Raw genomic sequence first — 11,976 nt, 5'->3', positions numbered from 1 at the left:
CTGTTCAACATCAAACAATTGCACAAAAACTACAGCACCAAGCTTTGCTAACTGAAACTGCTGGAGAGCACACACAGGAGAAAAGAATTTGACTGTGATTGTTGAGTGAGCTAGAAGTCAAATGAGCTTAAATAAAACTAATGTTAACACATTCCTTAATTGAAATGATTAATTCTTAGCAGAAATAAATTAAGATCAGTCTGATCTTACTGTAAGCTAGTTGGTGACCCAGCCAGACTTTTGTGCAGATTGGGGTTTTGACTGTGCCTGTTCCGACTGCGAACAGATGAAAACATTGTGTTGCAACCTGGGATTTTGCATTTATGGAGCTGGCGGAGATGCACAGTTTTGTAATGAGCCCTGAAAGTTCCTTTATTACTGTATGTTTTCTGACATATATGACAAGTTATTGGCAAACTGGAAGGCAAGTTTATAAAGTTTTGATTAGCTTTCTCAATTAGAGAACAGTCTTGGTAGAGTTCATCACTGGGCATTAGGCTGGGTCCTTCACAGCTTTCGTCACTATCATCCAAGGGCATGGTGCATATCTCACTTCCTCCGTCAGAATCCCAAGAAGAATGAGCACTGCTCTCAGATTTAACGCTGGAAGTAGTGCTTAGATCCAGAACAGCTCCATCATTTAATGGATCGTATCCATAACTCTCAGAACAGGGTTCTGCAATTTTGCTCATTGGAAAAATGTAGCTGCCTGTTCTGTTCACTCCTTTGAAGATTACAGAAGTACGTCCAACGTGTTGTTTTAAAGAGACATCTTGGCAAAACTCCTTAGCCATGTCTTTCAAGAGGTATGTTGCATTGAAATGGTTGTTGAATTCCAGTGTATCTTTAGTCAGAAGTTTATGATGAAGATTTAGGTTTGAACTATGTCTAGAAGAACAAAGACAAGCTTAGCAAGAAAGTGTTTCACCTCACTTAGCAGTTGTTTCATAATGGTTATAAACAAAAAATGAAAAATCAATATTTAGTAGCATGCATGAATTGTAAACTTCAGATTTGACCAACTACCATACAGAGTGCACATGGACAATTTACACATGTGACTGGGTTTCTGAACTTGCTTGCACTGGCATATATGAGTCTATGCAATAACTCTACAGCAATCAATGTTTCAGATTCTCGCTTTCTTTGGGGGTAAGCTGTCCGCTCTGCTAGATCCAGTGCTAAGCCTAAAAGAAGTGGAGGCAGACTAAAAACCTGTAAACTGAACTGAGATCAGAGAATGGACTGAGGTGGGTAAGAAACAAGATTGTTTCCCAATGGACAAAGCAGGAAAGGATTGACACCTGAGTTTGCAAAAAATGTTGATGATCCCATGTACTCTAACCATGTCCAGGATGCAGCTGTACTTATCGTAACAGAGAATTTTCTTGACAGGAGTTTCCTTGAATAAGGAAAATTGAAATAGATGCAACTTGCAGTTTTCAAATAGGCACCTCTGGGTTCAGTTTAAAACCACCAAAACATACAGAATCACTGTTCCTCACTGAATATTATTAATCAGCTCACTGGGAACTTACAGGCTCTGTCTAGAACACTGAAGGTATTATTGTAATACTAGTAAAACATCTGTCTTTCTTCTTGCCATCATGGTTTAAACAGAACCTTGAATTGTTCAAAAAGGCACAGAAATATTTAGCACGTGTAGTCACACTCCTCTATGTTAAAGTGTAGAAACTTCTGCAAAGTTGTTCCAAATAACTATTGTTTTCTACAAAGCTTGTGAAATGACTTCTGAACTTGCTTGTCTTTTTTTTTTTTTAACCCATCTTCCAAAAGCACCTATGTGAAAACTTATCTCAACATATTGGTGTGGGAAGGAATCTGTGGCATGTGAATGCAAATCTTACTGCTGGGCTTCTTTCCTGTGGCCCATATCGCAACTCCAGTGGGGAGGAATTCACATCTGGAAAGATGCAGGCAGCAGGGTATGAAGCCCTGCCAGCAGCAGATGAGTCTGTGCATCTCAGATGCAGAGGCCAGTCCTCAGAGACCGGCTCATCCTCTCTCTGGATTGCATCAGCTGGCTCCAGCACTCCTAGCAGATTACAGACAACCTAAACCTCGTGTCACTCTCAACTACTATCCAGGCATGCTTCCTGCAGCCCAAAGCTGCTCTAACACCGCTGCACACTTGGAAAACTTGTAACACTTCAATAGGTTGATTACCTATCACTGACTGCTTCAGATACGTTACTGATGGTCAACAACAAAGCTTCGGCACTTGTTGCTCAGTTTATGTGCATAATAGGCTGAAATAAAATAATTACAGCAACACAGTACTGAAATGAGCATTAAACTGAATCAAGCTCATGCTTTAGTTTAGAAATTAGTATTTAATCTCACAGAAAAGCACTACTGATGTGGATAAACACCAGATTATGTTAGTTTGACTACCACTGCATAAGGTTAATTTTGGGCTGACAAAGACTAATCTTGCTTTTCTTATGGGCTTTTTCTCACCAGTCTGTTCCAAATCCTTGAGTAAAGAAAGGGCAAGTGAAGATTTTCTAAATTGATCTCATTGCTTTTTCTTTAAAAACACTGTATACATTAAAATATACATGAAAGTACATATTAAACATGTAAGTCCACACATGCATCTACTGGAAAATTGCTGAATTCATACCCTTATGGTTTTCCCTTTATGTACTAAAGTATGCTTTCAACTACTGCAGTCTTTATCTGTTATGAAATTTTCATGGCTTTATTTAATACCTTGTAGTCTTGTGGAAAGGAAATGTTTCTTTCAATGGATTTTCATTTCAAGAACGTTCTGATAAGTTATCATACCTGTTATACGAGGATACACAGAAAATATTTGTAGGCTCCATTCCTCAAACACTCATTTTAATTTCAAATTAGGCTCCATTGTGATGGTAAAATAAATACAGTTTTGTGTATAATTTTCTTACCTGTCTCGACTTCTACGAGAAGGGAAAGCAGCATTACAGCCCTCAACTGTGCAAATATGCATTTCTTTGAGATGTACATTTTTGAAATGCATTTTTACACTGTAAGGGTTTTTAAAAGTCTTCTTACAGATGTCACAATGAAAGCGGCTTTCTTCCTTCTGAATCCCTAGTGCATGTTGACTGACATGATCCATATCTTTAGAGTCTTCAAAACAAGGAATGGCAGCACCCCTGTTTGACAAAGTGCTGAAAAAGCCCCCGGTCAGCAAGTGGTGTTGCAATTCAGGGCAGTCATTTTTAGGAATCCTGTGCTTTGACTGCTCTTTAATATACATGGGGGGTTCAGTCATTGGTTTTATAACATCACTGTGGTGGTGTTTTGGATCTTCATACATAATCTCATGGGAAACTATTTTTAATGGTTGGTTTTCTTCTGGTTTAACCTCTTTCTCACAGTGTTGCAATTCATTCTCAGAGATATCCTCGATGTATTTGTTATTTGGTGCAAAGACAGATTCAAAATACTTTGGGCCCTCTACCCCAGAGAGAGATTTCCATGAATTACCTGAATGGGGGTGCTTTTCCACCCTGTCGGTCACCCGCTTCTCTATCTTATGCTCACAGGTCTCAAGCTCTCCATCGCTTACCCCCTGCAGGCGTGAATCATCTTCAGAGCTGGCAACATCGCTACTTTCATTGGGTGTCTCAACAGCTTCTTTCTCTATCTTAATGGGCATACTGGACTTACGAGACTTCTTCTTGGGGAGCATGTCAAATGGCAATTCATTGGAAACAAGCTGCTCTGGTATGGAGGAAGAAACGAGAGGCAGAGAAGGAAGAGTACCTGGAGTATTGGCAAGCTCGGCTGGTGTGACTGGACTACGGTAAAAAGGAAGAACAGGCTGTACTGTCTTCAGGTTTGGAAAGAGGACACCATTATGCCCAATACTGGAAAATCCAGCCTGGCCTTTTGAATCTGTACAGGAGCTGGCATAGCTGGAAATAGTTCTGCTATCCGGAGTTAAAATTGTGAATTCTGTCCTTTTACTGTCTCCAGGTCCAGCAATGGTCAAACCATTTCTTAGGTCCTTATCCCTGTTATTTCTGTTCATTGGCATATGGAGTCTGGGGTTAGGATTTGCACTATGACGATTTCGACTACGCAAAGAGCTGAACACCATATTGCAGCCCTCAATGGTGCATTTGTGCTTTATCTTCAGATGAACAGCATTGTAATGTATTTTCAAAGTACCTTTATCATAAAATGTTTTTTCACATGCAGTGCAGAAGACACGCCCTTTCCTTGGCCCAGCATTTTTTTCAACAGATTTCATTTTGTTTTCTGGAGATAGTGCTGTCATTTCAAGCTTGGCTGCTGTATTATGTGAACTGGAATCACTTAAAAGGGCATCATCTTCTGTTTTAGTGATATCTGGGCCATTTATGCTCCTCTCATTTTCAACTTGAAATGGTGCAGAACTAGAAGTTAAGAAACTGCTTTCAGAAAATGGTATCTGAAGATCTTGTTTGGTTTCGTTGCTATGCTCTTGACCTTGCTCAATCAAATGTCTTTCTGGTGGTGAACCTATCAAAGGTGGAGGCACTGGACTGAAAAACTGAAACGGCAGCATGAAAGCCATGTTATTTACAAGATTCTCAAAGGGATGAATGTTGGTGGGGCTCATTTTGTCCAAGGAAGCAGAAAAATTAGGACTGTGTGGGTTGCAGCTCTCAATGAATGCCCTAATATCCAAATTGGCAGTTGGTGGTGGTATAATGATCGACTGCCCTTCTTTCTCTTGAATTGCCATTAACTCTACAATGGACTTAGTTTCTCCAAAGCGAAGGAACTGCTGCAAAGTAGCCAGTTCTTCTTCAGTGGTCATTATGCTCCAGTGATCCAGCACCTTTCCTGAAGCATCCTAAAGCCAAAAATATTTAAATGAGTTAGACATTAGTTAAGGCAAACAAAAAACACTTCCCCTCAAATCTCTCATGTTTTTCAGGGACTAAAATTTATTCTCTAGCAAAAAATTAAAAACATTCAATTCAATGAGATTACTGGGAATTCTGTGATAATTTCTTCCAAATTTTATCACATTGGTGATATTACTTCTTCCTGAACTGACAGTAGTACCTTCCAATAAACTATTTTTTTTTCACAAAAATTAAGACACGTTATTTGAACAACAGATAGTATCCTGTAAGCACAGACAGGAGAGATGGAGCAATCAGACCAAGATTTAGCTCCTCATTTAAGTCAAGTATTCTTTTATTGCAAGTTTAATAATCTTCCAAGCAACTAAGATCAGAGAACAAATGAACCTATATTGATCTATTGCCAGTTTTCACAGAGCACAGCTGTAATTACACTAGTGTTGGAGTTCTTTCAAACTCTAGCTATGCCTAACTTTTCCCAATAACTACAATAAATATTTTATCACAGAACATGTATTTGATGGCCTACTGAGATTTTTCACAGTGCATGTAAGAGTTTTTAAGATGATGAAGAACGTAACATTATAAATTTTTCATGTGATAGAGGTTCAAGGTAATTGATTCCATATTTTTAATCCTAACACTAAAAAGCAAGATTATCAAGACCATTAAATATTGATTCATGTCATAATGTAAGATCATAATGTTACATTACATAAAAGGTAACTTCCACAGCAGCAAGGACTAACATCAGTGTAAGCACATAGGGCCAAATACACTCTGGCTGCTGCTCCAGTAAGGTCGATAGCACTACCAGAGATTAATATTGTCCCTGGTGTTTTAAATAATGGTAAGTTTATTTCTTGATGTATTATTCTGCTGTATAAAAGCAAACTCACTGTTTAAATAATACTGGAACAACTTCTAAAGCCTTTACTTTGATACACTACCAGTAACTTTTGATTTTTATTTTTGCTTACCTTTATTGTTAGATTTGAGCAAGTAGAAAGATTTCAATTAAGTCCAACTAAAAAAAGAGACCATAACCAGAAATCCACCCTTTCTTTTCTGGCATTAAGCTCGTACATGTCTATTGCTGCCTTTCAGATGTGCCACACTGTTAACACATTGTGAACCACTGAGAAGATTAAGATAGAAAACTACTTAACTGTCATATTTCTATTTTAAAAGCCCCACTAAATACCTGCAGCACATATCCACGTATATAATCCTGCAGTGTCCAATCCAGAGCATGGAGAATCTGTATCACCTCTTCCTGCTTCAGAACACTGAAAAGCCGATCGAGCAGAATTTTAAGGCGCACAGGAATGGCTTGGGTTCCGTACAACATGAGGCTACTGATATCAAAGACAACATTGGATTGAACTATTTCTACTTGGCTTGATGGGTAGAGGTTTGGAATCCTTAGTTTGCTCAGGGCTGAAAATAAAAATCACAAAATGTAAATAAGCTTGAGTCCCAAGAAAGAGAAAATGAAACGCAACTAATATTGGGGTGGGGGGCAAGGAGTGACACAAAAAGCATGTAATAGTTATGAGGATCCTAAATGGTTTTCTATAGATTGTAAAAACAAATATTACCATGTGCTACCCATCCATGCCGGCATTGGTCACATTGTCGCTGATTTATTTTCCCAGGTTTGAAACACTGACAACTACAGTTCACGAGAGTGCACCGGATAGCCTGGAGATCAATGGAAAGCATGATAGGTAATATATGAGCACTGTTCAGTGTGCAGATTATACATCCACAGTACCCCCATAAAATCCACATGAAGACAGAATTAACATACCAACACAGACCTATCAATGTGCAATGTAAGTAATCCAGGCAAAGCCTGAGTTATACAAGGCCTGAGTTATACAAGTCACCAGCAGAAACACTACAGTAAAACGGAAGCAGAATATTTAACAATATACATAGCAACACTTTATTTATTTATTTAGGCTTTATTTAGGCTGAAGCACCTTCATAACAATTATTGTTATAAATTATGTATTCATCTAAGCTATGATCCTCATGTATGATCACTTTCTCACGAAGGTTTGAAAACAAAGCTGCACAGATGAAAGATCCTCTCTCTCTTGCAGTTTTGCTGGCACTCCATACTGCAATATAGCAAGTTCTAATGAGCAGTGCATCAGCTCTGCACAGATGTCATGCCCTACACACCCAGAACTCACATGGAATATTTGTATTCTGTCAAAGACGAAGGAGTTCATTAATGCTCCTCGATGACAAAGTTCACCAAAAAGTACTTCAACTCTTCAAAGTCTAAACAATCACATTTGGAAAGCAAAAGAGAGCACACAGAACACCAGTTGCACTGTTCCATTTGTACATCACTTTACTCTCACCAAGGTCATCTATAATGCAAATCAAATTAGTATTCAGATGTCCCTAATCAATGGGGTGATACAAATTTGCTTCCTGGAATATATGATTTCTTTTGTATGTGCCCATCTGCTGCAGAAGGCAAACAGACAACTTGGAGGTCCTAGTTAAAGCTCCAGAGGGATTTGCTACAGAGCAAAGCTTTTGCAGGATTCTGCACTGCTTGGATCTGGCACTGAGAACAGTTCCTGAATAAACAGAATATTTATTGAGGGAGGGAAAGCAAAGAAATTGATGTGCAGAATATCTTCACTGGAATAATAAAGAAAAAAGAGTTAGATCATGCAATAGTAAAATGTTGGTATTTTTCTGCTTTTAAATTAATGTTCCCTCTCTTAAGGTTTTATGCTAAATGGATACTTCCACTCCTCAAAATACCTATAGGAAAGTAAGATAAAATTTGAAGAAGAAAGGAAACGTTGCATTCCTGCACTGGCACTTCAGGATACATACAAGGAAGCCTGATTGTCCAAAAACTTCTTATGAAAGATGGATGCAAGAAACATTTAAACTCAAAAGTACATGGCAGAAAGTTATTTTCACTGAGATTTGCAATGGGCATTTCTTTAGACTTGCAGCCTCTGGCTGACTCAGGGCACAAGAGGACACTGCATACAAAAGGTTACTATAAACAAGCATGTTCAGGACATTTAGATGCCTGGCACTTCACAGTAATGGATTTGGAGTGAGATTTTAAAATCTCAGTATCTGGCTTATCCAGGAGTTGCCTTACATGCACATCTCCAAACTGCAGTGACTTGATGCTGAGGTTTGCCTCTGTTTGAAGAATTGGAACAAGTGGCAACAGGGCTCTTGAAATCTCTGAATCACTTTGCCTTTAATCTTTTAAAGGAGCTGTTGCAAAATGCTGTGTTCTTGAGAAAAGCTCTTGCTCCCCATAAAGTCATAAAATACACATCAATACCCTATGCAGTATTGCTTCATTTTAATGGAAGATATATTTTCACTTAGATCCTAAAATACTTCCATATAACAATAAAAAGCCATAAATTTCTTATGGAAAGGTTGGGGGAAAAAAAGGTGTATCTGACTGTGGATTCATTTCTACCACAAGATATCAAACAATAATGCAGAATGAGTCTTCTGCCTCTCTGCATACATAATATTCTGTGACTTGCCTGGACTGAAGCCCTTCCACAGGCAGCCCTGCTAGGTTCAGTAAGGTGCAGTGCATTCCATAAATGCATCTTTTACATTCCCTTCATACAAAATTACAAAAGAGTACTTCCTTTTTCTGCAAGAAGTAACAGAAATCTGCACAATGAAAAAAGCTGTCACGATGATAAGTTAATTGAGATTTTCAAAATTTTTTTCATTCCTTTTCTTTTGGACATGTTCCACAAATCACTGACCTTGAAAACTACTTTTTCTATTTAATTTGTGTACTTGCACAAGAAAGATACACCACACCAAATTTTGCGTTTCATAGCTTTCTGTAAGAGCCTTCTTCTATATAGTACATGTGTTTATTTTGCTGTTCTGTGTATGTGTAGAAGACTGCACATGCCAAAACAGAACAAGTAAAAGGAGGGCATTTTGTTTTACATATATGAAAGCAGCTGTTACAAAGGGAGTAGAGTTTCCCCTCTATTCTAAATATTGAACTGAAGCTCTCTCAAGTCACATTATTGCTTCTGGAAACTAGAATTTAGTTTGCATCCTGGTGCATATCAAAGATACACCCTTGAATGGGGGATCTGTGCTGACTTAAAAAATTACTTGAAAGAATCTCTAAGAAGAAACAACTGATTTTTCAGGTTTTTAGCACTTCACTTCATTTGTGCTTTCCACAGTCTGTGTCTCCTAAAGCTTTTCTAGCAACCTTTATAATCATATATATAGACACAGAATATACAACAAAGCAAAACTAACTTCTGAAATAATCAGTGAATAACAATTTTAAATTGTCACTGTTCAACTTCAAAAGGTATTTGTAAAATATGCACCTTGATTATCTCCCAAATTAACACATATCAGACTTTATTGAAAAGAAATTTAGCAATACTTCATGAAAACAATACCCTTGGTCTTTTGCCTGTTAATCCTGTTGTCCTTAATAGCCTCTTCTAAGGTACTGTAATTATATCAAGGCTTTTAATAAGCTTTATTTTCCCAACAAGTGGAATGTACACCAATTTCATTCTGCAGAACAAAGAAATAACTTTTCTGTATTGCATAGATGCAAAGCTTGAAAATTATAATTAAAGGATTGGAAATGTAGAAGGAAATTACAGTGGAAATTTTTTAAAGTGGAACCCTTTCATTCAAATAATGATTTATTTAATTTCATTTTCTAAAACAGAAGGCAGATGGTCTAAAAAACTAAATCTTATGCCCTCACCAAGGATCTTGGTATTGCTTTCCAGTCACTCTCTCTTTCACAAATGGATCTTTCCTAATCCATTATCAGACCTACTTTCTTAATTCATTTGAAAAATAGAGTTGAAAAGACAGATCAAAATGTTCTGTGGTTTTACCAGCATGACCGTGGGAATCTGAATGCTGAACTTGAAATAAAAATGATCCCTCATTACAAGACAGACATTAACCATTAAACTGGTCACTGAAAAGCATCTGACTACTAATCACTGCATCTTAACATGTGCTGCCTGAAAGTCACGCCTGCTCACATCCTTTTTTTTGCCAGATATTGATGTGGCTTCAATTATGCTTCAAAAGTTACTAAATGTTTCTTTGCAACCCACTCACAGCCCTCAGAGCTAAGGAAAAGCCCAGGCTAATGGGACATACTCATGCTGATTCTGGGTATGTAATCAGACTTCATTTCACAAAGCAAGTTTGAGGAAGTCTCCTGGGACCTATGCTTACTTGCAACATACAACAGGTTTAAAAAAAAGCAGCAAGACAAGAAGGGCACGATAAGTGTATCCAATCTCATTCAGTGTTAAGAGGGTTCTGGTTTGACAGCACTTTGGCTTGGGAAATAAATTAAGAAGCAAGGAAGTATTGAAGACCTTGTCAGGACCGAGCTGCAGATCTGTGCTCATGCTGGAAAGCTGCTCTGGGTCTTTGCACACAGCAAGGGCTGCAAGTGCAGACACCAGTAACATGGAAGAGCAAGTCCCACGTTACCCTGGTGCTATTTAACAACAGAAATGCACAGGATAGCACCCTCACTTCTGGCACTTTCTGGCATTTAAGAAAAACCCTTGCCTTTTTGCACTAAGTTTCTCCCCGTTTTAAAAACTGCCGCCTTTTATTTTCAAGCTACTGCCATCACAGGAAGAGCTTGAGAGCTTCCCTGCTCTGAGGATTACCGACAAAATGGTGTCATTGATGCCAGGTTACAGGAATACATTTTGCAGGCAGGCCTTAGAAATTTCTATTGGTTCAAAATGCAAGTTTGAAGAAGGATCAGGAGTTAAAGGAAACAAATACATGAGAGAAACTTTGATTAGATGAGCTATAGCAGATACTGCTTTCATTGCCCTCTCTCGAGGGTTTCTAGCAACAAGCTGTATCTCCTATGGCCACCTCATCATCATCAGTGATAATCCCACTGAGTATATGTAACCCACCATGGTATGTGCTCTGGTGGGCACTAATCCTATAGGAAAGAAGTGGGACAAATCCCATATTTGCAGAATAGACCCATAGTGGCTCCACAGTAACAACATTTGTGGAGAAAGGCATGATTTACAGTGGGGGAAGAAATAAAAATAAATATGGGACATACGTCTGGTTATTTGGAAGTATTTTCTTGCTTACTTGTTGTAAAATATTTGCAAGGGAAGTAAAGGGATAGATACCTTTACCATCTCTTAATTGAAAGTACAGCCACAGCTAACTCAAAGGCCAAATCCAAATCAGCATGCACCTTTCACAGAGAGCAGTAACTATAAATGAGTGTGAAGTTGCCCTTCTGGTCCATATTTTTTTCTTCCTGGTTTTTATTATAATCTACCAGGTTTCTTGTGTTTGCAGAGTTTAAATAAATTCCTTTTTCCTCATTGAGCTACACTTGATTACTTTTGTGTTTGAATCCTTTGCACAATCACTGAAAGCAGAGACAAATCAAAAACCCTTATCATAAGCATCTCTCTCAGTGCCATCCTTTTCCACACGATACAATGAGCAAAGCTTTGCTTTGTCCATTGTTTGTCAGGCAACTTTTGCCACTTTCCTTTGGGATATATTCTGCTGATAAATAACCAGTCTGTCAGTTTTTTCATGATTTAAAACAAGTTCTCCATTTACATTTTGTTCACCATACTTTCACTGTATCACAATCCAGCTTACCCATATCAGACTAATATCTGGGGTTTTATCCATTCCATATGTATTTGTATCCCCCCATCCACTCTAGAGTGCATATTTAGTCCTTGTGTCTGTTCTTCCTGAAGACAGACTTCAGTTTTCGACACATTGTTGAGCCCTCTGTAGTTTACTGGAACTAAAATATATGCCAGCATGTTTCACATACAATCAAAAAATGTGCTGGGCTGCTCTTGATGGTGGAAGCACTTGTTGAAAACCATAGCCCAACAATTAGGCATGAAATGCATGTTGATATTAAATCTGTTAGATTAAGGACCTTGTACCTCTAATTGTTCCTTGAAAGTTTCAATGTACTCCCAGTTTAGAAAGGCTCTGAATCCCATCTGCCTGTGGAGACCATTAGCAGGGCCCCTGCAGCATCTTCAAGGAA

General features: G+C 38.3%; 1 protein-coding gene across 1 annotated transcript; it reads right to left on the bottom strand.

The window, feature by feature from the left end:
• Positions 1 to 206: 206 nt before the first annotated feature.
• Positions 207 to 11,600, bottom strand: BNC1 (basonuclin zinc finger protein 1). The gene is made up of 6 exons (XM_077185634.1): positions 11,568 to 11,600; positions 11,439 to 11,465; positions 6,473 to 6,575; positions 6,076 to 6,311; positions 2,934 to 4,855; positions 207 to 888 (listed from the first exon to the last, which is right to left on the bottom strand). Exons 1-6 carry the CDS (start codon positions 11,598 to 11,600, stop codon positions 207 to 209), a joined length of 3,003 nt encoding a protein of 1,000 aa, XP_077041749.1.
• Between the last annotated feature and the right edge of the window lie 376 nt (positions 11,601 to 11,976).

The sequence above is a fragment of the Agelaius phoeniceus genome, chromosome 13 (assembly GCF_051311805.1).
Source record: "Agelaius phoeniceus isolate bAgePho1 chromosome 13, bAgePho1.hap1, whole genome shotgun sequence".
NCBI classification, from domain to species: domain Eukaryota; kingdom Metazoa; phylum Chordata; class Aves; order Passeriformes; family Icteridae; genus Agelaius; species Agelaius phoeniceus.
This window is presented reverse-complemented; position numbering and strand designations above follow the sequence as displayed.